This window comes from Mesocricetus auratus, unplaced genomic scaffold (genome assembly GCF_017639785.1).
Source record: "Mesocricetus auratus isolate SY011 unplaced genomic scaffold, BCM_Maur_2.0 Super-Scaffold_100014, whole genome shotgun sequence".
Taxonomy (NCBI): domain Eukaryota; kingdom Metazoa; phylum Chordata; class Mammalia; order Rodentia; family Cricetidae; genus Mesocricetus; species Mesocricetus auratus.
This window is the reverse complement of record NW_024429197.1, coordinates 30,365,402-30,393,242: the sequence shown is the minus strand read 5'-3', so window position 1 is coordinate 30,393,242 and position 27,841 is coordinate 30,365,402. Positions and strand designations below refer to the sequence as shown.

The window sequence follows — 27,841 nt, the reverse complement described above, 5'->3', positions numbered from 1 at the left end:
TAAAAGCCAATAGAAATTTTGGGCTCTCTAGAACTTGTGGCCCTGTGGAATAGATTTCCAAAGTACACAGCCCAACATTGCATATACCTTGTAAAAATGTAAGAAAAAGGTACTATATACATATAGCCATGACTAGCAAGTCAGGGATCCCTACCATGTTTCACTCATCAAATTTTGTTTGTGTGTATTGTTTATTTCACCTTCACTTGGCAACAAGATGTTTTAAAAGACTTAGATGAGGATTATATGGAAATAAAAGTAGAAAGGAAAATGGCTCTAGAAGCTACATGATGTGTTTTTTGGCAGGTTAATTCACCCCTCAGAGACTCAGTTTACAAAGTTACGGAGTAAAAGTACCAACCCTTGTTTTTCCAGAAGGGTCAAGATAGGCATGGTGATGCATGCCTTTAATCCTAGTACTTTGGAGGCAGAGGCTGGCTGATCTCAGTGAGTTGGAGGCCAGCCTGGTCTACATAGTAAGTTCCAGGCAGACAGGGCCACAAAATAAAGAGATCCTGTCTCAAAAAGAGAAAAAAATGAAGGAGGGTGGCAAACTGGGAACATCAGGACAAGCAAAATATTGCAAGGTCAGCTCTTTTCTAGCAGTCCCAGCCAACTTGTAGTTTACTTACTTTCCTTGCCCTTGCAACAGCATAGGAAGCATTTCTTCCTTTGCCTTCTGTGACTACATGCTCCTATGTTGCTTCTGCTTCCGATCAGTCTCTGTACGCTTTGACAATCCCTGTTTCTTCATGTCCTCAAGCATTTAACTTTCCTCAGGGATCTGTGCTGGTTTTTGTTGTTTTGTTTTGTCAACTTCATACAAACTGAGGTAACCTGGGAAGAGGAAACCCCAACTGAGAAAACATCCCCATTGGCTTGGCCTGTAGGAAAGAAGGTGGGGGCATTTTCCTAGTTAGTGATTGATGTAGGAGGACCCAACCCACTGTGGGCAGCGCCAACCTGGGCAGACTGTCTTGGCTTTTATAAGAAAGTAGGTCGAGCAAGTCATGGAGAGCAAACTAATAAGCATGCTTCAGTTCCTGCTTCCTGGTTCCTGTCCTGACTTCCATTAATGATGAACTGAAAGCTGTAAGAATGAATGGAACTCTTTCCTCTCTAAGCTGTTTTCAGTCATGTTTTATCACAGCAACAGAGAAGCAAACTAAGACAAGATCATTTTTTTGGCTTCTCTCATACCTCACTGTCTATGTGTTTAATTGCAATCTTTTGGGCTGAGAAGATGGCTCAGTGGGTAAGAGCACTTGCTGTGCATGCATGATGATTTGAGATTGAATCCCTACAATTCCTAAAAACAAAACAAAACAAAAACAAAAACAAAAACAAAAGACCAAGGGGGCTGGAGAGATTTTTCAGCAGTTAAAAGCATGTACTGCTCTTACAGAGGATACTAATGTGCTTTCTAGTACCCACATCAGTAACTCATAACCATTTGTAACTTCAGCTCTAAGGAATCCTATCACTGATGTATATATACCAACACACAGAAATAAAAGCCAGGCATGGCCTCATGGTTGGAGTGAAGACAGAAACAGGAAGGCCAATCACCTTGCTGGCCACCAGTCTAGCTCCAACCTAATCAACCATCCTAGGTTCAGGGTGAGACCTTGTTTCAAGGCAATGAGGCAGAGTGATAAAATGGGACAACAACATCCTATTCTGTCCTCCTCATGCACACAGGCACATAGACCTGCACAGGTGTATGTGTGTGTACCACACATGTACATAACATTGTGTGTGTGTGTGTGTGTGTGTGTGTGTGTGTGTGTGTGTTGCTAGGAATCACATCCGAAGCAAGCACTCTACCACTATGCCATGCATATCTTTTTATTAAGTTTGTTTGTTCTTTCTTTTTTGTTGAGCAGCATCAGTCTCTCCCTTCCTAGATAAAGCTGTATCCCTCTCTCTGTTTGAGCAGACAGATGTTTCTTTCCTCTGGGAAGACTTCTCTGAATCTTCCAGGCAAAACTCACTCTTTTTTTTTGTCCTGTATTCCTTTCATACTATAAACAAATGTAGCATTTTCATGTTTTATCCCAAGGGTCCTCACTGCTAGGAATCCCTTGGGTCCTAATAGGGAAGAATTGACAATGAGGTAAGGACATGTAGGTAGGTGCACTTGAAAAGCTTGAATCCCAAGATTCCTCTGACTCTTCAGGAACTGTAGAAGTGACCCACTGTCTCAGATGGGAAAATTGATGTTATTCTGTATATGTTTCTCTTATTGGTTGATGAATAAAACACAGTGGGATCAATGGCCAATGAGGCAGGAAGATAGGCAGGACTAGGAGAGGAGAAGTCTGGGAAAGGTAGTCAAGAGAGCCTGGCAGAACAGTCTCGATGTAGCAGGCAAAGGAGGTGGGTTCGGCGTTCTCTGGCAAGCCATAGTAGTATGGGTTAATAATTAAGACAGAGCTAGCCAATAAGAAGCCCAAGCCATTGGCCAACAGTTACATAATTAATATAGCATCTGTGTATTCATTTGGGGCAAGGCAGCTGCAGAACTGGGTGGAAAATCCATAACAGAAGATAAATGCCCACTCCTCACCCCCAAGTTGGTAACTTAGAAAAACAACATAGATCCCCCAAATCTACCCTGATTCCTCCTCCTGGCCACCAGATTTATAACTAATATTAACCAACACACCTGGGTGTGGTGATATTTATGATTTATTAAAGCTTGCCTGAGGACACAGAAAGCAAAGTTAGCCACAAGCCATAGAGTCAGGCAGATGGATCTCTGTTAGTTCAAGGTCACACTGAGCTACATGAAATTGATCCACTCTAAAAGAGAAACAGCTCACACAAAGGTGACCTCTGCACTTGGGATCACATTCCTTTAATACCAGCACTTTCGGTATATAAGATAGGAGCAGATATTTAGTCTGGGGCATTTTGGTCTCCTGCCATGTTTGGAGAAGTTGTCCCCAGCCACACTGAGGATAGGACAGACATTTTGGTCTGAGGTAGAGGTAAGAGCTAGTGACCAGTTGTTTTGCTTTTCTGGTCTTTATCTTGAAGCTTGACTCTAATATCTATCTCTGGGTTTTTATTTTTCATGTTACAGCTAGGTAAGGACCCAGGGTCTGCTAGGGGAAAAAAAAGTTTATGTACCAAAGTAGCCATAGGATCCCACTCACAAGTACCAGGAGAGTGTGCTTGGGGGCTCGATAAATGGTGGTAAGTTTTAAAGCTGTACTGGGAAGAGAAGAGTTTACCAACATTGAAGTACTTTTCTATGGTATAGAATTTGACTTGCAAGGAACCCAAGAGATGATTCTGTACACCATTAGATACGTTTTGTTTCTGTATCACTATAAATTTTGTTTTTAAAAAAACATAGAATTTTCATGGATCTATACCACATCCTCTGCATTTGTGTTATGGTTGTTTTCTTGGTGTTTTTGGGGACTCCCGACAGAAGTCAGAGTATCTCTGATTCTTTTGCCTGCTTTTGGGAACCTTTTCCTCCTACTGAGTTTCTTAGCCCAGCCTTGATGTGAGGTTTGTGTCTAGTCTTATTGTAACTTGTTATGCCATGTTCAGTTGATGTCCCTGGGAGGCCTGCCCTTTTTCTGGGGGAGAATAGGGGCAATAGAAGCTGTGGTTGGGACTTATTATATGAGAGAAGAATAAATAAAAATTCAAGAGAGAAAAATCGTTTCATTGCTCTGAAAAAACAAATAAATGTGGAATGTTTCATGAACCCGTGTTATCCTTTCACAGAGACCATCTTTATTATCCAATATTAGTTTATATGCTGTTAGAAGCAAAAACCAGAGGATGCTTTTTTGACACTGAAGAAAATGACAAGCCTAATCCACACTGAAGCAGAGATTACCATAACTGCATAGGGAACTATGGTCAAAGGGATCAGAAGACTCAGAATACAGACTGAGGGTGTCACTCAGACATGCTGTAAGAGAGGTCGAGTGGAGGCCTCTAAAACTGCCTTGACAATAGTCAACACACTAAATCATGTGGGATGACAGGATTCAATGCTGCCTCCAAAACTTTAAGAATGCAAGGATGGATCCAGGTATGGTACACGGGCATGTAAGCCCTGTCCTCAGGATGGAAGAAGAATCATGACTTCAAGGCTCCCTGCTCTGCATACAAAGTTCCAAGCCACCTGGGGGTGGGAAAGGGAGGGAGAGGAGGAGGAAATAGGGGTGGGGAAGAACTGAGAATGAACACGATGGTACCTGTCATATTCCCATGTAATTCAGAAATCTGGATTCTGGGAACCTGAGATATGGCAGATGACGAGTCAGCAGCCAAGCTTGGATACAACTATAGCTGTTATTCCACATGCAGGGGAGAGAGACTTAACACGGCTCAGTTACCTGAGGCACAACAGAGACCTGGTAACTGTGCTTTCCATACCTGTCTAGAAGAAGACTATTGTAGGATGGTAACAGTATACAATCATAATCTTGTCCTAAAATTAATGTTCACATGCCTTCTGGCACCTTTAACACAAAGGGCCAAACTGTTTGGCCTTTTGCAGAACATTGCATCAGTCTAAGTGTTTCAATGCTCTTATGATTATTGACCTAATAAGCAGTTAAGTGTGAAGTACACTGGAGGGCATACTAAGGCTTGGAAGACAACTTATAAAAGATTCAGAGGCCTGACACACCCTCTTTGAGGAGTTCAATGATCTGGGCATTTCCCTCCAGAGTGAAGAACAGCCATTTCCACTTATTAGGAGCAGCAAGTACATTTGCTAGGCTCCTTTGGGTTTTAGAGATGATAGGTTTTACATTTGGAATATTTCTGTGGTCCCTTTGTCAGTTGATATAGAGGCAGGTAGCCTGGGTTGGGGCCCAGGGTAAGACAGATTCAAGGATGAGTATGAGTAACACCATGGCTTGGTATACATGACTCTGTAAAACCTCTAGCCATCTGGCTCAAATACTTAGTCTTTCACAAACTGCTAAATACAACTGATTCAAAGTTTACCCGATATGCACTTAATATATGCTGGTCCCTGTGCTGAAAGCTGTAGACAAAGAAATAAAACTTAGTCATTGTTCCCAAGAAGCTCAGAGTCCAATTTTACTCTATCTGCATATTTAAATCATCCATTACTATTCCTTCCTCTGACATTTTGCAAGGATTTGGGGAGGGGGTCAAATGGGGAAGACACTCAAGAACAAATTTCTTAACTAGTATATATTACAAACCAGATGTGATGACACATTTTGAGATTGAAGCTAGGACAGAATGATCATAAATTCAAGCCCAGCCTAGATTACCTACTGAGATGTCTGAGCCAGTAAATACTGCAAATCGGACTAAACCATTACCTATTATTGATGAAAACATATAGTTGTTATTCTTTGCCAATAAAAGCCAGTGTTTACTATGTGCCATGTTACTTCAGCAAACAAATCACCCAAGGCATGTAAGGGGTAGTAGAACTAAGATATGGTTATGGGGCTGCTACTGGCACCCCAAATATGTTTTTCCTCACACTAAACAACTACATGCTATTTCCTGTTGTGAGAAACTGATAGGCAAGTGACTTTACAACTGCACCACACATCCCCAGTCAGGATTTTTTTTTTGGTAGCCTACGCTGGCCTTAAATTTACAAGGCACATGCCACTATACCCAGCCCTTCAATAAATTTTTGTAGAGGATATCCAAATCTAGGATCATTAATTGCCAGGAACCGTCTCTCAAACTAACTTTGACAGTGGCAATGGCAGAAGGAAGTGTTTCAAGAACATTCAAGAACATAAAAATCCTGCTAGTAAGCAACTCAAAATCAGGAAAAAAAAAGTACACCTAGACATCACAGAAATTGAAACTATATTAATTTTCTGAGCTGGGGTTGCCTATTTTATTCTTACCAGCTTCCATACAGACCAACATTTGTGCTTCAGTTCAAGGGTGCATCTCATATTCTATTTAAACAAAACTATAAATCCTTAAAAACAAATGCTAAACCCTTAATTAAAACAAAGCAATCAGCCGGGCGTTGGTGGCGCACGTCTTTAATCCCAGCACTTGGGAAGCAGAGGCAGGTGAATCCCTGTGAGTTCGAGACCAACCTGGTCTACCGAGCGAGTTCCAGGATAGGCTCCAAAACAATACAGAGAAACCCTGCCTCGAAAAAAACCAAAAAAAAAAAAAAAAAAAAAACCAAAGCAATCAAGTATGTTTTATATACAGCTTTTCTGTTAGGATCTGGTAGGCTTCTTAAAATGAATTAAATGGAATCCTAAGCACTCATTGATTCTTAAACCATCATGTGATAGAAAAGATATAATAAAATAAATATTAATAGTTCAACTATTTGAGAGTTCCTCCCCCCCAAAAAAAGACATGGGGCTATAGAGATGGCTCAGCGAGGACCTGGGTTCAATTCCCAGCACCCACATGGCAGCCCCAACTGTCAGTAACTCCAAGATCTGACACCCTCACACTGACATAAACACCAATGTACACAAAATAAGAATAAATTATTTTTAAAAAGTCTAATCATAAAAAGACTACACACCTAATCAGGTGTGATGTTGCATGTTGTTAGTCCCAGAACTTGGGAGGCACATTTGTGAGTTTAAAGCCAACCTAGTCTACAAATCGACTTCCAGGTGAGCCAGGAATACACAGCAAGACCCGGTCTCAAAAATACAACAGGCTACACATCAGTTTCTTGCAATCTGTACTTTTCCCCTTCCCTCCCTTCTCCTTTTCCTTCTCACCTTTCCTTGCATTATTCTTAAAATGTAAGGCCACTATCTCTAGGAAACTCATACCTACGCTTTATTTAAAAAGCATATACTACCAACTACTTACACACACACATTTATAACTATTGAATTCAATATTTATGCCAAGAACTACAGATTCCTAAAGTTTCACCCAAATTTTTACCTGTATTCTATGCCTATCCACCCTAAAAACATAAGCAATTCTTTGTTGAGCATTTCAATTTATTTTTGTTCAAAAAAGGGACGTGTAGAAATGAAAGAAAAACTATTGCTCAATTTTTTTTTCTCTTTTCCCAAGACAGGGTTTCTCTGTGTAGCCCTGGCTATCCTGGAATTCTCTCTGTAGACAAGGCTGACCTTGAACTCACAGAGCTCCACCTGCTTCTGTCTCCCATGTGCTGAGATTAAAGGCGTGCACCAACACCATGCCTTTCAATTTTATTTTTATTTATTTATTTTTTGGTTTTTTAAGACAGGGTTTCTCTGTATTGTTTTGGAGCCTGTCCTGGAACTCGCTTGGTAGACCAGGCTTGGTCTCGAACTCACAGGTATCCGTCTGCCTCTGCCTCCTGAGTGCTGGAATTAAAGGCATGCGTCACCAATGCCCGGTTTTAATTTTATTTTAGTGTGTATGTATACAAGTTCAGTTGCCAAGGAAGTCAGAAGAGAGTGTCAGATGTCCTGAAGCTGGAGTTGCAGACAGTTAGAAACCACCTGATGTGGGTGCTAGGAACTAAGCTCAGGTTTACAAGAACAGTACCCTTAACCACTGAGCCATCTCTCCAGCCATCAGAATAATCGTTCTTTATACAAAACAAAGGCCATTAATGGAGAGCTGTTGACAATAGGATAAAAGGGGATACTGACCAGAATTACTCTCAGAAGCTAAAATGTGATCAAAATGCAAAGGGAAATAAGTACATAAAGTGTGTAAGTACTGGTAAAAATAAAGACATGCTGGAGACTTGAGAGATGGCTATGGAGTTATGAACACTGGCTGCTCTTCCAGAGGATCTAGGTTTGACTCCCAGCACCCACATGGTGGCTTACAAATGTCTCCAGTCCCAGGGTATCAGACACCCTTTTCTGGCCTCTATATATACCAAAAATGCGCACGGTACACAGATATACATATAAGCAAACACCCATACACATAAAACAGTAACGTGTAAAAAAAAATCCAGACACCTCTGAACAGATGACAAAATCCCTTCTTAGAAAATTCCCATAGTGAGAGTCACAGGACTGCAAGAGCAGAAGAAAGTTTGCACTCAGAAATATTGACTGGACTGGTGATGAAATTTAGAGTAGTTTGGTGATGTGGGTGGACAAGGTCATATGTGAGAATCTGAGCCAGAAGACAAATGTTCTCACTTCTAGATATATGCTCTCTTTTCACCCACTAGTGTCCATTGCTCTCTCCCACTGCTCTCTGCTTCACAATGTGTGCCTTTGGGCAGTCAGAGGAACAAAATTCTGGAGTAATTAGACCAGGTACAGCTACTGACTTAACAATGGATGAGATTATTTTAAACAATCCATAAGAATTCATTTGAGTATGGAGAGTAGAGAAAAAATAGAAAAGGAACTGTAGACAACAATTAACAGAAGCACTAGAGGAAATAGTTTCCTCTTTTGTACTGTTATTTTATTATCATTTTTATTTTGTTAAGTCCATATATTATATAAAACAAAACAGGAAAAAAATCAACAAATTTGTAAAATAAATTGAAAATGTTTGGATGAAAAAACACAGGAGCTTTGCCTTCATGTCTATAGATCTCTCAGTATGCTGTTGGTCTTGCATCTTAAGTATCAAGGACAGATTTCTAGCTTGAAACAAAAGTTGACATGCTGCAAGGTTAAGGGGCAGTCAGTTTGGTGATGGGCCAGGAAATAATAGATTCTTTAAACCTTATCCTAAAATATTGGCTATAATAAATGCTGATATGCAAAACACAAGCTTTTATCAGACAGCAAGAAGAAAACCTGAGTGAATGAATATAACTTACCATCAAGTCCTCTGCAAGGAGGTAAGCAAATAAATGCTGTGTCTTACCACTGTTTCCCCCAAAGCATTATCTAAGCATGCAGGAGGGTGTTATGAGCAGCTACAATCAATCAGATCTACTCAGAGGTAAGTTCAAGGCCAAGAAGAGGAGAGTGGCTGAAGAAATTCTCCTGTGGCTAGTACCATTTCAGAGAATGCCCATTTATGCTAGGAGATAAGTCTATAGCCTATGTTCTTTTCATTCAAAAGGACGGTCCCAGTTTCAGCCTTGCTGAAAAAGAGGCACTCTTGCACCTGCTACTGACAACAGCTACGTAACAGGATTAGCCTGGCATAAAGTTATTTAGCAAGCACATGCTAGCTACTCCAGTTTGAAATCTACCAAACTGTGAATGTGAAGGGAAATAAAACACTGAAGATGGAGCCGTTCAAGGTGAAGAACAAAAAGAGGGATTAGGCACTCTCTCAGCTCTGTATGGAGAACTTCTGTCTCAAGCTAGGCAGGAGATAAGAGTATTATCAAAGGCTGGCCAGTTCATTTCAAGACCAAAATAGAGGGGTGAGGCAGCAGGAAGAAAGCTAATAAAAGGAGTATTTCTGGGTCTGATTAGTGAGTGAGTCTAAGGCAGCCACATCAAAGGTACCTGACTTATGGCTCTGGCAGCAATCTGGGGGCAAAATATTTTAAGATATTTTCAATCCAGAGAAGTATATAAAAATATTAAAGTTAATTGAGCAAATTAAAACCAAACTTCCAACATTAGGAATCTCTTCAGATCTGAAATTAAAGATACTCACTTTTCATCAATTTTGTACAGTATTAGAAAAAAAAGGTAACAAATGTAAAGATTTGTTTTATTTCTAGTGGGGAAAGGAGAAGGGTAGATATAACGGTTACCAATTGGCTGTCCACTGTGTACACACATACCCACATACATACATATACATACACACCAAAAATTCCCCCAAGAAACAAAAAACCACCCTCAAACTGTACCAATACTTCATATTTTGACCAAAAGAATAGATCCTGGGAAGAAGTGCAAAATGCAAAATCAAATGACCAAGAAATGCTGAACAAACAGCATTATTAATATACAAAATATTTATATTACTGAACTAGTAACAGGTGATGTTCTCCGTGTCTGTAAAACTTTGGAACAACAGAGCTGATTGTTAAATCTAGTCCATGCCAGCTTCCAAAACCCAGAGGATTTTTAGTTAGCTTCATTTTTCGATGCTTCATCAAAATTTTCTACAAGATCTGACAAAAAAAAAAGAAAAAGAAAGGGAAAAATGCAAATGAATCAAAATAGTTGTAACGAGCATTAGTCAAAAAACCAGAAAAGACAGAAATGAACTAATGACATTTCAGTAATAATGACTTTTATAAAAGCAATAATCTTACAGAAATGGCCTTTAAAAATGTATGTAAAAATACTAGACTGACATTTTTATTTCAGTTTAATGCCAACAATTTTTAAAAATTATTTTATTATTTTATGTATATAGTTGTTTTGCCTGAATGTATGTCTGTGTACCATGGGCATATTAGTACCCAAAGAGACCAAAACTGGAACTGGGGTAACAGAAGGCTGTGAGCCACCATGTGAGTTCTGGAAACTGAACCCAGGTCCTCAGGAGCAGAGGTCAGTACTTTTAATTGCTGAACCATTTCTCCAGCCCTCCAACAAAAAAAATTTCAACAATAACAACATATACTGATAATAAGAGTAATTTCAATTTAATACATGCGGGCAACAGAACTTCGTGGAATATTTTCTGATTCTAAGTTCTGAATAAGGGAATTTTTGTATTTTTATTCATCATATCCCATCACTGGGATCTCAGTCTGGACTCCCTGGTCTTTATGATCTCTGTCTAAAGGATTTAGACAAAACACAAAGAAACAGCTAAAAGACAGTTAAATTAATTTACAATGAAGTAGAGCACACACTAAAGGAGTAAGTGTGGACAATGTTTAAGGGACCATTGACCCAAACTACATCTTAGGTAGGCTGTATACTATTTCCAAAGTCTCCAGAACAAATAGTTTTTTTAATTTAATTTTTTGGTTTTTCAAAACATGGTTTCTCTGTTTAACAGCTCTGGCTGTCTTAGAACTTACTATGTACACCAGACTGGTCTTGAACTTACAGAGATCCACTTACTTCTGCCTCCCAAGTGCCAGGATTAAGTCATTTGTTACCACCAACTGGCTACAAACAGCTTTTCTTGAGGGACTTTCAAGCAAGTGACAGTCCTGTTTGGTTTGACACTAATGTAAGGCAATAATAGTGTGTCTTGGTTCTTTATCAGATAGCCTTCTACTATACAATAATCTTTTTTTTTTTTTTTTTAGTTTTTTGAGACAGGGTTTCTCTGTATTGTTTTGGAGGCTGCCCAGGAACTCACTCTGTAGACCAGCTGGCCTTGAACTCACAGAGATCCACTTGCCTCTGCCTCCTGAGTGCTGGAATTAAAGGTGTGCACCACCAACACTGGCTACAATAATCTTTTATGAAGGTTTAGCATTCCTGGAGCCAGGTTTAGATAGTAATATATAATGGCAGTTCAAGATGTCATGTCTCCTTCCATGGCCAGAGACAGAACTTAGGGAACATTATTCTGACCTGAAGTTCCAGGCTTTGGTTTTATAGGCTGATGATTATGAGGAAGGTGTCCATCTCCATCCAGTGTCTTCCAAGCCAACTAATATCTAACTAGAAACCTAACACTATCCATATCACTGTAAATCAAATGAAATTCAGTCAAAAAATTTCTGAAAGTCATCTATGCAATAAGAGAAAGGAGATAAATTATTTTCCTTTGTTTTAAAAATGACACTGTACTATGTTATGTGTGTACATGTATGTGTACGTGCATGCATATGTATGTGTATGTGTATGTACATGTGTGTATGTGCATGCATGTGTATGTACATGTGTAGGTCAGAGGACAACTTGTGCAAGTCTTACTGGTCTGAGACAAATTTTAACACTAATAAAACATTATTTACCTGGAACATCATCATCCTCTTCATCAATGTCCTCTGGTTTTGGTGCTTTACTATCCAATACTACAAAGAGTTTATGTAAATATTAGTCACTGAGAACAAGGAACACCTCTAATATTATCTGTCTAAATCTCCTATGGCTATTAAATACAATCAGTTTATAATTCACTTTTTTCTGTGTAAATAACACTCAAAACTAATATTTTAAATTAATTAAATATACATTAACTAGAGCAGTAATTCCACTGTTCAGTAAAGGTAAAAGTTACATGCAAAATGAAGAATTTTACAAGCTTGGGCAAAGGTATTCTCCACATAAAAAATATTCGAGATTTCTTTTCCACTTCATTTGATCTAAGTAACTAGCTATGCAGTATGACCACATGATCACTGAAATAAGAGGCTTTTTGATGGTTAGAGACAACAAGACAGGCCTGAAATCAAAACCAACTTGGAAAATCAGAATTTATGATTACCATGTATATAATGGTAATCATAGTAGCAATCGACAATACTGTATCTAAATATTCTATAATACACACTTCATTAATTGAAAAAGCAAACTAAGTTTTATGAAGCACACAGGTAATGTTATAGAAAGTATAAGAATTATCTACTGAGGCAAATCCTCTCAGTTTAACTAGGACACTTTTTTTTTTTTTGGAGACAGGGTCTCTGGCACAGGCTGGTCTCAATTTCCCTAGACAGCTGAGGATAACCCTGAAGTTGTGACCCTTCTGCTAGAATTACAAGCATGTGCCATCACATCCATCCAACCAAAACCTTATGCATACTAGGCTAGGACTCTGTCAACTTTTTTTTTTTTTTGGTTTTTTTGAGACAGGGTTTTTCTGTATTATTTTAGAGGCTGTCCTGGAACTTGCTCTGTAGACCAGAGCCTCCCGAACTCAGAGATCCGCCTGGCTCTGCCTCCCCAGTGCTGGGATTAAAGGCGTGCGCCACCAACACCTGGCTCAGATGGGATGATTTATTTATTTATTTATTCATTCATTCATTCATTCATTCATTCATTTTTATTGTGTATACAGTCTTCTGCCTGCATGCCAGCAGAGGGCACCAGATTTCATTCAAGGTGGTTGTGAGCCACCATGTGGTTGCCGGAAATTGAATTCAGGACCTCTGGAAGAACAGTCAGTGTTCTTAACCTCTGAGCCATCTCTCCAGCCTAGATGGGATGTTTTTTAAATCCTAGGTTCTTATCTAATGTGGGGAAGAGGGGAAAAGTACTAAATTGAAATACATACCTTGTCTTGGGAACTGTTCAGCTAACTTTCTAAGGCTTGTTAAGCTGTCAGCACCAAGCTGACTTAATATTCCAGGAAGCATTTCTGTGATTGGTTTGGCTTCTGCATGACCAGTAATTGCAAAGGTGTTAGCGGAGAGGGAAGCTTGGACTTTGGGGTTATTGAAATGAATGACTGTTCCGTCATCTTTAATCATGTTCACCTGTATGGGCACAGAAAACAATGTATTTCATATGTTAGATTTAACTAAAAATATCTTCAAAAAGGGCAGTTTTATCAAGTATGGCATTTTACTCAGCATCAATCCACAGTTAATTGGCAGAGAATATGACAGAGAAAGATCCTTGCAATAGAGTACAATGGCGCTGGACAGCAGAGATTACTACAATTGATAAGAAAAGAAATAGTCACCTAGGCCTAGAAGTGGAGGAAGTTCAGTTTTGTTTTGTTTTGTTTTTGGGGGGGGGTGGCTGAGTTAGGGTTTTTCATGTAGCCCTGGCAGTCCTGGAACTCAAGACTCAATTTTCTGGCCTCTGCCTCCTGAGTGCTGGGATTAAAGGTATGTGCTCTGTTTTAAATTTTTTTTTTTCCTTTTTGAGACAGGGTTTCTCTGTGTAGCTTTAGAACCTATCCTGGCACTCACTCTGTAGACCAGGCTGGCCTCAAACTCATAGAGATCTGCTCACCTCTGACTCCCAAGCACTGGAATTAAGGACATGCGCCACCACCTGGCCTTAAATTTTATATTTATTACTTTTATTATAGTATATGGGCATGATGGGAGTGTGCAAGTGGAAGTCAGAAGCAACGCTGTAGTCACTTCTTTTCTCCCTCCACTTCTGGGTGGGGTCTCAGGCTCTAACTCAGGTCATCAGGCTTTTGAAGAGTGTCTTGCCCACCCCTAAGGGTCTTGTGATGTTGGTGTCGAGGCTACAGATGTGTTGCTAGTTTGTTTGACATGCTCTGGGGTACTCTGGGATATGTCAAGTGCTAAGATAAGTCCATCCCTAGCTCTTTACTTTTATTTTTGAGATAGATTCTTACTAAGTTCCAGGCTAGCCTTGAATTTGTGATCCTTCTAGTTTCAGCTGGGACTACAGATCTGAACCTACAAGACCGACAATTTTCTCTAATTCTTAAACACACCTTCTCAACCACTGTCACTAATTTCTGTAAACAAAGCTCTGCTACTCACTCACCCTCCGTGACGTGCGTTATTAATAATCAGGAGTCCTTTAGCACCATCCTGCCATTGTTTCTTTAGCTTTTACCAATCTTATATGATTATTCCATATTAATTTATTTCACTGTCTTGGATTTATAGAAACAGAAGCGTGAATACACGCTATTTAAATTATTTCTCTCTCATGTACTTCCTTTCTCCTTTTGTTGTTGTTGTTTTGGTTTGGTATGATCTCACTTACACAAGTTAAATGTGTAAATAATGTCATTCCACCATGTGGTTGATTCCACTATAAAAGTCACCTTGATGATAAGTGCTTATTATATAAAAAGGCCAGGAGAGTTACACTTAACGACCTCAGAGGCTTAAACTGTGCTTGACCATCATACAGGTGCCGAGTGCCCTTCGTGTCAGTGGGAAGTGGGCTTCCCTTCTTCAGAGGGGATCACCACACTGACAGCACAGGGAGGACAGGGGAGAGAGGGGCTTCTAAGTTTCAGCCAAGACTTTAAACAGAGAAAATACATATATATATCCTTGCAAATTACAAATTAACCCCATGAATTATTTCTAATTTTTTTGTTGTGTGTGACAAAAATCTTTAGCTGGATGGTAGTAGTGCACACCATTTATCCCAGTACTCGGGAGGCAGAGGCAGGGGGAATCTCTGTGAGTTCTAGGCTAGCCTGTCTACAGAGTGAGTTCCAGGACAGCCAGGGCTGCACAGAGAAACTCTATCTCAAAAAACTAAATAAACAAGCAAATTAATAAGTAATTCGCCATTTATTTATTTAATTTTTTTTTTGGTTTTTCGAGACAGGGTTTCTCTGTATTGTTTTGGAGGCTCTCCTGGAACTCGCTTTGTAGACCAGGATGGCCTCGAACTCATAGAGATCTGCCTGCCTCTACCTCCCGAGTGCTGGGATTAAAGGCGTGCGCCACCAACGCCCGGCTCGCCATTTAATTTTATACCCTTCCTTTTTTTTTTTTAGTACCACACTGGACTGCATTTAAGGATCTTTTTTTTTTTTTTTTTTTTTTTTTTGGTTTTTCGAGACAGGGTTTCTCTGGGGCTTTGGAGGCTGTCCTGGAACTAGCTCTTGTAGACCAGGCTGGCCTCGAACTCACAGAGATCCGCCTGCCTCTGCCTCCCGAGTGCTGGGATTAAAGGCGTGCGCCACCAACGCCCGGCTTTTTTTTTTTTTTTACATTATTTATTTATTTGTATTTTATGTACTGGTGTTTTGCCTGTGTGTGTGTCTGTGTGAGGGTGTTGGATGCCCTGGAACAGGACTTACAGATGGTTGTGGGCTGTCATGTGGGTGCTGGGAATTGAACCCGGTTCCTCTGGAAGAGCAGCCAATGCTCTTAACCACTAAGCCATCTCTCTAACCCTTAAGGATCTTTTAATGTTTTGTTTTTAGACAGTCTCACTATGTAGCCCTGCCTGGCCTTGAACTTATAAAAATCCAGCCTCTGCCTCCCAAGTGCTGAGATTAAAATCATGTAATACCATGCCCAGTTAATTCTAGGTTCTTTTAAGTATATCCTATGTAGCAATCATTCAGTACTGCAGCTTTAAACAAGTACCATAATTAACTCAATTTATAGCAACTTTAGAAGATTAGTTATATTATCTTGAAGAGGACTGCAGCTTTGGTAGAAAAGTTAATTATTAAAATGGCTAAATGTCTGGGAGGCCGGGGAGGTAACAGTGGATATAAAGGGAACTGCCCTGTATCTACTCTAGAGTCCCATGGTTTGCCAAGAGATAATAAAGGAAGAATGTTACAATGGTGTTTCCCAAATCGCCTGGCTCAATAAAGGATTTCTACCAACAATTCTGGGCATAGAATGGCAATATTAGAATTTGAGACATTCGTGAATTAAAGACATTAAAGTCATAATTGATTTGAAATACATTTATGCTACAGAAGTAAGTACAGAGGACACTGCTCTTGGTTAAACATTATAACCTGCTTAAGTATGAACTAGTTTCCCAATGTACTGTTTGGTTTCCTTCCTACTCTGTCATCCTCATGCTTAAAACATTCATTTGTTCATAAAACTCCAATTCTATGCAAGCTTGTCAAATATTTGCCTCAGAATATAGGTCAAAGGGAAAAGAAAAAACATTACATATACGTGGAGAGAGAGAGAGAGAGAGAGAGAGAGAGAGAGAGAGAGAGAGAGAGAGAGAGAGAGAGAGAGAGAGAGAGTGTGGTTTGTGTGTGTGTGTGTATCTCACTGGCTAAAGAGACCAACACAGGATCAAAAATAGTTTGGGCTTCTCTTCCAGAGGCTGGAAGTTGAGTCCTACATGTCTTTTCAGTGTAAAATGCTGTTTTTCTCACTTGAGTGTGACAAGTAAGATGAACTCCATTTCAGACTGAGGGCAAATTTATTCATGATGGTTTTAAATGGGGTGGTATAAAGGATGCAGCTACATGAATAGAAAGACCTAGAAGAGCAGAAAGTTAATCTTAGAACACAGAGAATGCAATACTAGAAATTAAAAAGGCCAGAATATTTAATTTCTGGTGTGTTTTCCTTCCCTCCTACTAAACAAATGGCAGTTATGTAAATCTCCTAAGCAAAAGCTGTGAGAAACAACCAAAGGATGAATTACAGGGCTAAACAAGATCAGTTCTCCTGCTCTTTAAGGCAGGGGAATTCACAAAGCAAGCTGTACACATTTTATATGTGTTTATATACAAAGACAAAGGGCAGCCATCCTGCTGGTCTCAAACTTGTATTTAATGGCTTTCTCTTATTCTAAGACATATCTAGACTCTCCAGTCACAGTGTTTCTGAAAATCATTATATGATTTGCTTTGTTCAAGTCAGGGTGTCACTATGTAGCCTTCCTTGGCAAGCCTAGAACTCACTATGTATACCAGGCTGGCCTCAGACTCGCAAAACCCACCTACCTCTGCCTTGTGTATGCCTGAACTAAAGGCAAGAGCCACCACAACTGGCCCATTACATGTTTTCATACATGCATGTAATGCTGTAGAACTTCTTTTTTCCCCTCACAAGAAGCTATACATGCAGCTAAACAAATAGTTTAAAGCTGCAAAAGGTATATAAGCAAATGTCTTGCTACTGAAAAGATTAACTGAAGACAAAAAAAAGTAGAACTTTTCATCTTGTTGGTTCAAATAACTGAAAACCTTACAGTTGCTACTTTGTATCATTAATTATTTCATGTATATTTTCCTATACTCATAGCCTGTAAAGACTGGAAGATAATATGCTTGAAATGGACAGGAAGTGGTGAGGGTATGCATGTGTCTATTATAATAGGCATCACTAATTCTCTGTGTAGTTCTAGGGGCTGATTCCTCAAAAAATTAGGACTAAGTTAGAGTGGTTTTAATCTCAATTCAACACTTGGGAAGCTAGACAGGAAGATTGTGATTTGGGGACAACCGGGTCTACATAGCAAGACCCTGTATTAAAAAAAAAAATGGAGCCGGGCGTTCGTAGCACACGCCTTTAATTCCAGCACTCGGGAGGCAGAGGCTCTCAAACTGTGAGTTTGAGGCCAGCCTGGTCTACAGAGCGAGTTCCAGCACAGCCTCCAAAACAATACAGAGAAACCCTGTCTCGAAAAACAAAAAACAAACAAACAAAAAAAAACAGCAAAAAAAAAAAAATGGAGTGACAATATCAACAAAGGAATTAACAACACAGTTTAATAGGCATTACAATAAAAGTATGTAACAGCTAAGAGTAATTCAGTGATAGAAAACTTAGCTAGCATGCATGAAGTCCTGTGTTTGGTTCCTAGCAATATGTATGGTACATGCGAGCTTGAGCTTGGACTTGGACTCGTGTGTCACACACACACACACACACACACACACACACACACACACACACACACACACGGTTAGGTAAGATCACTTGCTATGCAAGCATGAAGATCTGAGTTCACATCCCCAAAACCAATATTAAAAAGCTGTGAGTGGGGCCTGGAGAGATGGCTCAGAGGTTAAGAGCACTGACTGTTCTTCCAGAAGACCTGAGTTCAATTCCCGACAACCACACGGTGGCTCACAACCACCTTGAATGAGATCTGCTGGCATGCAGACAGAAGACTGTATACATAATAAATAAATAAATAAAATAAAATAAAAGGCTTGGAGTGACTACTGGTGACTGTAACCCTAACTTAGTGAAAAGAGGGAGACAGGCGGATTGCTGGGGCTTGCTGGCTGCTAGCCTAGCTCCAGGTTCATTGAGATATCCTGCCTAAAAGGAATAAGGCAGATAATGAGAGGATGATGCTTCACCATCATGATGAACTATACTCTCAGACTGGGAGTCAAAAGAAACCCTTCCTTCAAGATACTTTTGTCACAGCAATGAAAAAATAATAATATAATAGACTTTTAAAAGTTTATCATTTTTGAAAGATCCCTAATAAATCCAATCAGCTGAGTATAATCATAGCACTATGGTGGTAGAGGCAGCTATCTAGTGAGACAATACTTAAAAAAATAATAAGCCAGACATAGTGACACACCCTTAATCCCATCACTTGGGAGGCAGAGGCAGGAGGATCTCTGATTTCAAGACCAATCTGGTCTATAAAGTAAGTCCCAAGACAGCCAGTACTACACATCAAATATACCAAAATAAATAAAAAATAAAAATAAGGGAGGGAATCAAATCAGTATAAAGCTACTGCTAGAAGTTTGTGGAAGATGTAATAGAGACTTTGTAGTACAGAAAAGAGAATTCAGGGTACAAGTAAGAGTCTCACTTGAGCCAGGCATTGGTGGCGCAAACCTTTAATCCCAGCACTCAGGAGGCAGAGGCAGGTGGATCTCTGTGAGTTCAAGGCCAGCCTGGTCTACAGAGTGAGTTCCAGGACAGGTTCCAAAGCAATACAGAGAAACCTTGTCTCGAAAAACCAAAAAAAAAAAATCTCATTTGAAAAAACATTGGGTTTTACTTCTACATCATTAGAAAAATAACTTACTAAACATCGGGGCACATACTGTTAAATGCCAATACTAAGGAGACAAGATCACAAAAGAGGCCAGTCCAGGATACAGAGTGACCCACAGAAAAATAAATAAATAAAGCAGAAAAAGAAATCTTATTTTAAAGTTCAAGAGCACTAAAACCATTTCATTCCCCAAAGCAAATTTAACCACTACACTCTGTCAAACACATGTGCATGAAATAGTAAAGATTCTTCTAAGCTAGTGTTTTAATTTGAAAAGTCAAAAGAACTGTGCATGTGCCATTTTATTTCTCTATACTTTGAGCTTTCAAAGTGTTCGTACCTCTTCAATACCAGCTATATTGTTCACAGCCAGTTTCTTTAAAGAACTCTGAAGCTTTTTGTCATCAGCAGTAGCTGTCCTATGTACCACCTTCTTCTTTCTGCGAGCTGTGCCCTGGAAAATAATTAGACAGAGGTGTCAATATGCATAGTGATTGGCAACAGCAATCACATCCTCCTGGCCACAATCTAAAATCCACATTGGAAAAACTAACCAAACAGCAGTGACTAACAAGACCATGGAGTTGTGATGTTCAGTCAACACCTGAATGGCAGTTGTAGTCAGTTCTTACTCTTACTTTACCATTTCAATATATTATGTTTCAAAATATTGTTAATAGAACACAATTCATAACTCTTTTTTTTTTTTTTTTTTTGGTTTTTCGAGACAGGGTTTCTCTGTAGCTTTGGAGGCTGTCCTGGAACTCACTTTGTAGACCAGGCTGGCCTCGAACTCACAGAGATCTGCCTGCCTCTGCCTCCCGAGTGCTGGGATTAAAGGTGTGCGCCACCAACGCCCGGCTTCAATTCATAACTCTTAAGACCGTCCAGTGTGCTTTATAACAATTTTCAAGCATTGTATGCTTTCATAGAATCCCTGTTAGCCCCTGCCAATAAAGTCTAGATATGATCCAAATCTTTGGACCTATTATATATTGAGAATCAAATCCCTACTATGTGTATACTAGTGAGTCTGAGAACCCAGGAAGAAAAAAAAACAAAAACAAAAACCGAGATTTTACTTACTTCAAACAGGATAAGAGTATGAAAAAACAAACAACAACAACAAAAACCCACAAGACTAGAATGGTAAAAGAGCAATGCACAATTTTATTAGAAATGAGACCCACAACCAGGGAGGAGTGATCCAAGCAGAATGAAACAAGACTGAACTTGTCTTCTAGACAGAGAGGCAGGGCCAGTGTGGCTAGAGCAGAGTGAACAATGAGGGAGGAAGACAGACAGACAGACAGATATACAAGGGCCTCACCATGTAGACTAGAATCTTATGGGCAGGTGCTCAATTTTATTCTAATTGCAATAGGAAGCTATTAAGAGACCTCATCTGACTTGTTTATTCCCATCTAAGGTAGCTTCAGGGAAACTAGACCTAGAAGCTATGAGACCAATAAAGGGGTTGGGGCACAAGTATGGTGAGAGATGAGGGATGGCCTCAGGGCAGACTGTCACAAGAAACAAAGTGACTTCTGATGGGTTAGATGTGGGGTATGGCAATAAGTCTTAGAATTGTGGCCTGAAGGTAAAAATAATACTATTTGCTATGTCAGAAAAAACTCAGTTCTGTATTGATAATTAGAAATACAGGGGTGGAGACATGGCTCAGTAGTTAAGCTCACTTGTTGCTCTTCTAGAGGATGCTAGTTCAAATCCTAGCACCCATAGCAGACAACTGCCTATAACTCCAGCTTCAGGGGATTCAATGCCTTCTTCTGGCTCCTAGTGACGACATCAGCAGACACAGAGACATATACACAAATAAAATTTGATATCAGAGCTGAAATACTAACAAAAGCATACATTCTGAGGTTAGTTCTTACTGAAATAAGGAGAGATAGACAAATGAGGTCTTTAGCCTCCTAGCAGCTCCAGAAGCAGTCCTCAGGAACTCAGTCTTACTGAAGAAAGACTAGTGTTTCTGTCTCAGCAATCCCAGTGAGAGAAAATGCTCAGTTGCAAAGGTTATGAGGACATCTAGTTGCTAACAGAACACTTTACATAGATGGTCATTTATTTGTGAAGCATTCCTAACTCAGGGATAGCTTAGTTGCTTGGTCTGTATTTTTGTATAGGGTCTTGCTATTTAGTGAGGCAATCCTGCTTCAGCCTCCCCTGTGCTATGATTACAGAGTGTGCCACTAGGCAGAGCTACTCTATTGAAAGGGTCTTCAAGTACTTGACTAAGCTACTATGTAAGTAGTTTATACACATCTGTAATCCCAGCATGAAAAAAGGCAGAGAGGCAGGAGGATTGCTTAAAAGTTTGAGGCCAGTCTAATCTATATCAAATTCCTGAGCAGCATGGACTTCAGAGTGAGTCTCTGTCTCAAAAAAAAAAAAAAAATCAACATGTCTACAGACTTATCAGTCCACTAATCTTCCTTCATCTCCTAGATTCTATAGTTGGTAAAAACCACAGTCCCACATTCTAAAATCAAAGCCTGGGAAAGACCCTCAATTCTTCTCTCTGCTCTTCATCCCATTTGTCATTAAATCATGTCAGTCCAACCTCTAAATTTGTGTCCCACATTATACAACAATAGCTTCTAGATTATTTTCCATTTGATCCCATTTTTCACACTGCCACCAGTTCTAAAATGGCCATCATTTCCTCCTTTTTTCGTTGCATTCTGGTTTTTGTTTTCAAAGAGGGCTTCACTGCATAGCCCTGGCTGTCCTGTAGACCAGGCTGGCCTGGAATTCAGAGATCCACCTGCCTCTGCCTCCTGAGTGCTGGTATTAAAGGTGTCCACCATCACCTTCTGACTTTTTGTTGGGGACAGAGTCTCACTATGTAGTTCTGGTTGTCCTGGAACTACACCAGGTTGGTCTCGAACTCACAGAGATCCATCAGGTTCTGCCTCCCAGATTTTGGAATTAAAGTCCTGTGCCATCATACCTGGTCACTGCCTTCTTAAAATCCTTCAGTAGTTGTCCAATGTGGATGACTAAAATCCTGAGCTCTTTAGAAAGGCATATAAAAAGTATATGGAGCACAAACTACTTGGTCATCTCACCCCTACCATTTTTTGTTCATTGTATACTCTAAACTAGCTGTCCCAAACTAAAGTCAGTCATTATTAAGCTCCATTTTTTTTCCAGCACCCTGGGGGCCTTTGCACATAGGTAAATAACAATCTCCATTTTAGTCTAACCCCCACTAATTCTTTCACCTATTGATAATAAGTGATAAATTCTTATTTTTCTTTAAATCCCACCATGACTCTCCTAAGTAAAATACTTTGTGATTGCTAATCTTCATTGTAATTATGAGCATGGCTTTCTTCCATGTTTCACTTCATGTTGTCAAAAGCAAGGAATCTTGTTTATTTACTATGCCTGGTACAAATTAAGTATTCAGTTAACAGTAGACAAATTAATATATGTATCAACCACTACATTAAAAAGACATAATTATGGGGCTGGGGATATGATTCCATAGGTCAAGCATAAGGAACTGTGTATGGACAACCAAAATAAAAACTGGGGATGGCAGTGCACACCTGTAACCCCTGGAAGATAGAAACAGGATGATTCTGGAGGCTCACTGGTCAGCCAATCTAGCTCAATCAGCAAGCTTCAGGTTCAGTGAGAAACCATTGAAAACAATTGGGTGGGGTTGGTGAGATGACTCTATCTTAAGGTGCTTACAACCAAAACTAATAACCTCAGTTCAATCCCCAGAACCCACATAGTAGGAGATCTGACTCCTGCAGTTGTCCTCAGATCTGCAATGTAGTGTAGTGTAGTACATATTTGCAGGCATGCATGTCTGCATGTGCATACATGTGTGTCCATACACAAAATAGCTATAAAAAATATGGTAGTGAGGAACAGAAGATATATAATGCTTGCTTCCAGGCCCTACATATGCATGTCTGTAAACATATACACATGCATAAACCACTCACTAAATAAATAAATATACACATGTAATTATGATGGGGGCATCAGGCCTTTCTAGGTAAATCTAGTTGTTACAAACCTCTAGTTTTGCATTGTGTGACCATTGTGGCTAATATGTGTGTTACTATGACTCCACATCATCTACTTTTGTCACCATCAGAGAAAAGTACTAGCCACTTTTTCTCTTCTCCCTCTGCTGTCTCCACCCCCAAGAGCGGGAGATCAATGTAAAGCATGGTAACAACTGTTACACAGCGTCCTATCTGCCCTTTCTCCACAGTGATCTACATACAAAGTAAATATTGGTCTTTTTTTTCTCTTTTGCAAACATTGTACTGGACAAAGATGAGGGTACAGTATTCTCCTTGAGTCTCAGGCGACAACTGAAGGGAAAATCAAGGTTTTGGTGCTCACAACTTCCTGAGGCTTTAAAGTATGTGGAATATAGAAACTTATGCTCATGCTCCACAGTGTGGAAAAAAATATTAGGCATCTGGGAGGAAAACCTGACAATCCACAAAATGTATATTCACTTCAGACATTCCCAGTTAACCACTTGTGCTCCTAACCGAATGGTAGCTACGTTTAATTAAGATAAGGTACACCTAACATCCATCATTCCCTACAAGAGAGGTATAGTAGCTACCATTTATTTACCATTCACCTTGTATCAGACACCATGCTAAGTGTTTATAAACAATTCTCTGATTTTTTTCTTTCTTCCCCTTGTTTTTAGTTTTTCAAGACAGGGTTTTTCTGTGTATCGAGGCTGTCCTGGAACTCTCTGTAGGCTAGGCTGGCTTCGAACTCAGAGATCTGCCTGCCTCTGCCTCACAAGTGCTGGGATAAAAGGCGTGTGCCACCACCTGGCCAATGCTTTAGAAGCACTTTTTATAAATTACTAATTTTTATAAATTTACTAATTCGCAGATGAAAATAATGAAATTGGTAACTTATTCATGTCACATAAGCAGATATTGAATGCTGAGATTCAGGGACTGAGGAGTTGGCTCAATGGTTAAGTGCAAGCATGAGGACCAGTCGGGATCCCCAGAACCCACATAAAAGCCAGGTGGGTGTGGTGGCCCCTGTAATCCCTGTGTGTGGGAGGTGGAAACAGGGAACTCGTGGAAGCAGCTGGCAAGAGATTCTGCCTTGACATATAAGGGGGAGAACAAATGAGGACGACCTGTCCCCACATTGTCCTGAGGCCTCCACACGAATGTGCACTTGTACATGTGTATACATACACCCATACACAGACCAAAATTAAAGTGGGGGAGGGGTCATCAGAGAGAAAGCCTTCAGTTACCTGTTTTAGTCTAGACAAATTGTTATCAAACAAGAATGTGGTCTGATTTTAATCATGAAAAGATTTTGGACTCAGTGACCACAAATACAAAGTAGTAATACTACGTGACAATCATACCTTCTCCTGCCAGTTTGTCTTACACCACACTCACCTTGCCCCCTATCCGGACCTGAGCTTGAAGTTTGGCTAACTTTTCTTGATTCATGCTGTTGGTAAATCTAGGGGGGAAAATAGATTTGTTAAATTTGCTGCTTTACCAAAGTTAAAAACTTATTTATACAAACAATACCTTTTGTTTCACTGAGCTTGTTGTATGCACTAACATCATGATCTTATCACTACTATTTATATTCGTTAATAGTGATAACCTGTTCTAGTTTCACAAACCAATTTTTAAAAAAATGAAATACCACACGGGAGTCAAATATACAAATAACAAATGAATGGGATTCAAAGTCACCTATTTAAAGAGCCTTTCTTAAAATATGACTCAGTTCTCTGGCATTCAGAAAAACCTAGCCAATTACGAAATCTCTGTAGGCAAGCAGGCTTTTTCTTCCAAAGATTTTCAAAGCAGAGAACAGTTACCCCAAATGGTATTAGCAAAACCTTCAAGGAGATTGTTTTCCCTGGAATCACACTCTGCATGTCTTATAAAGGATAAATACAACACAAAGAAAAAAGGCTAGGCAAAGAAGAACTTGAACAATGGGCTGTCAAAATACAAGCAAGTCACGTCCTCTATTCAAGGTCAGATGTGTTAATAATGGGAAACTACCAGATTTCCTAACACTGGCTGATTCAGCCGCACTAGTTTATTCTAGACCTTGCACTGGTAGAGTATGTCACACTTAACAAGGTGTTATTGCATATAGGGTAAAATGTTTCACTGCACAATTTGACAAAGATGTATCTTGGCTACATTAAGTTGGTGGGAGAAGAAAAAAAACTTTTCTAGCGAATTTTGACTTTTGAAGATTCTAAGGAAATTATAAAATCATAAATTCTAGTCTAGTCAGTGATACTCCTAAGGAGAACAACATTTCATGCTCTAGAAACAAATAAAAGCTAATCCAACAGTCTTGTTTGACTTGATCTGTGGCTTATCAGATCTTTACTGAGATGTGAAGGAGGGAATAAGGGAATAGGCTATTATTAAACTTTCTTTTTTAACAAATGAGAAGGGTGCCATTTTTTACATTTGAAAAGGAAAAAAAAAAAAAAAAGGAAGAACCAAAGCACGTAAATTACTAACCATTCTGAACTGGCATTGGACTTAGGGAACTGACCTGTATATATCACTGCTGTAAGGCTGAATCCATTTCCCAAATAAAAATTAGAACCCATGGCTTCTCACTTTGTTCAACATTCTATCACGATGGTCAAGCAGCTACAACTCTTGTACAGGAGGAGCTCTGTGTAGAATCCAAAGTCTTAGATGTGTGCCAATCTTAGCTGTGCCATAGACTTAAATTTGCTGCCATAAACCTTAATCTTGTATTCAAATATTCACAAAAGAACTAATGTTCATTTTCTTCAAAGGACTACAGCCATGAAGGTATAGTGAAACAAAAAAGCATTTACATTTCTTGCAAAAAGGAAGTCAAAAGAGAAAATATTAGAACTAAACACAGGACAAGCCCTTTGGGGACTATTCTGCATTTTGAGTAATAATCCCAAAGAAGAGAAATGAAGGTTGGAGAGACAAGACAAAGAGTTCAGACTTGTTTGAAGCAAAAGCAAAAACAAAATTCTTTCTTATGTTGTAAAGAATGATTCTATTCCAGGTGGCCAGGGTAATAGAATTAAGAAATCTTATCCTAAGGAGTACCTCGGGGAAAAGAGGGAAACTTTAGGGAGCTTGGGAGCTTAAAGCAGGAGGGGAGGGAGAAATGTGGCCTTTTGTCTCTCATCTGTTGGGCTGTGTAGGATTCAAGTAGGAAAGACATTTAGATTCAGTTTAATCTCTCCTCGATATCTGTACCTGTCATTCTTTTTTGTGTGTGATATCATCTCAGATATGCAGCAGGGCATAAATTATAAACAAAACAGCCTTCTTTCTAGTTTAACCGAAAACGAAGGCCTGGAAAGTTCCTTTTTGTGCCCCAAAGGGAGAAGCGACTTCCCAGGGCCGCATGATCAGAGTTGAGTCTCCAAGAATCTTCTTTGCACTTTTCTCAAGAACTTCCGAAAGAGTATAATGAGATGAATCAATATTTACTGAATGCCCAAGTTCAGGTACGTACACATACATCGTGTTTACACAAAGATAAAAATAATTTGAACTTTCGGCCCTGAATTTAAAAAAATGTGAGGTTCTCTAATAGTAGCAAAAGCTGTGGAATCATTCAGAAAGCCCAAGGTTTTACCTCTTAGGGCTTTGGAAAGGCATTTAACTTCTTTGAACTCATTTGTTTCTCCTGCATTAAGAAAAGTATACCACCACATACTTTACTGGGTTGAAGGCTAAAGCTTAGATTATCAAGTTAAAGCAACTTAATAGTTGGTAACTATTGTTACCACTCTTCCAGAGGACCACTAATGGTATAATGAAAGAACGTGGGAACGGAAGTTGAAACCGCCATTCACCAACTGTGTAACACTGTGCCTGGCGATCAGTCATCAGTGGGATGAGGGTATAAGGACCCGCTGTCTCAAAACCAAGGTAGACTTGTCAACAAACACTGCCATTAAAAAGTGAAGAGCGTTGGAACCAAGTTCGTGCCCAAGAGGCTGGGGGCCGGGTGCTAACCTCAGTTTCCCTAGCCGTAGACTGGGAGGAGCAAATGAGATGACAACAGATAAGCTGTACAACGCTCAAAGCGTCTGACATTGTTGTTGTGAATAATGAGTGGTGGGACGTGGAGGGGTCTACCCTCCTGGGACTGGATCTGCGAGGCCAGAGGCCGGGCCCGGTTCCTCCACAGCGGGCGATGGTGCTGGGGACCTTCCCTCAGGTGCCGACCCCCAGCTGCGCCGCCCGTAACCGACAGGCCGGGCCGGCCGCCTCCGCCCCCACTCGCCGCGCCACGGCGGAAGTGGCAGCCCGAGCGGACGGCGGGTGTCGGGAGGGGAGGGCGGGGGGAGACCGTGCGCAGCGGCCGGAGGCCGTGGGGTGGCGGGCCCGCCGGGGGTCTCACCTGCAGCGGGGAGGGTCCTCCAACACCAGCACGCGGCAAGAGCAAGATGGCTGCCTCAGCTGAGACAGAGAAAGACCGCGGTGGCGGCGGCGGGAGCGGCCCACGTGACGCACGGCCCCGCCTCGCCCGCGGGAGGCGGGGGGTTACGGCGTCCGCGCGCCTCCCAACTACAAAGCCCAGCCTGCCTCGCGCACCCCAATATTCTAATTGGCCGCGGGTGCGGG

At 40.2% G+C, this 27,841-nt stretch overlaps 1 protein-coding gene across 3 annotated transcripts; it reads right to left on the bottom strand.

Annotated features, from left to right (window-relative positions):
• Positions 1-9,598: 9,598 nt before the first annotated feature.
• Btf3l4 (basic transcription factor 3 like 4) lies at positions 9,599-27,744 on the bottom strand. 3 transcript variants are annotated; one of them, XM_013114895.3, is made up of 7 exons: positions 27,618-27,736; positions 25,767-25,892; positions 24,629-24,695; positions 19,522-19,635; positions 13,039-13,240; positions 11,777-11,836; positions 9,599-10,021 (listed from the first exon to the last, which is right to left on the bottom strand). In XM_013114895.3, exons 3-7 carry the CDS (start codon positions 24,680-24,682, stop codon positions 9,975-9,977), a joined length of 477 nt encoding a protein of 158 aa, XP_012970349.1. In that variant the 5' UTR covers positions 24,683-24,695; positions 25,767-25,892; positions 27,618-27,736; the 3' UTR covers positions 9,599-9,974. The 3 variants fall into 3 exon arrangements, with proteins under 3 accessions (XP_012970349.1, XP_005072187.1, XP_005072188.1); XM_005072130.4 differs by lacking the exon at positions 25,767-25,892 and having other exon boundaries at positions 27,618-27,744; XM_005072131.4 differs by lacking the exons at positions 25,767-25,892; positions 27,618-27,736 and adding an exon at positions 27,230-27,481.
• Between the last annotated feature and the right edge of the window lie 97 nt (positions 27,745-27,841).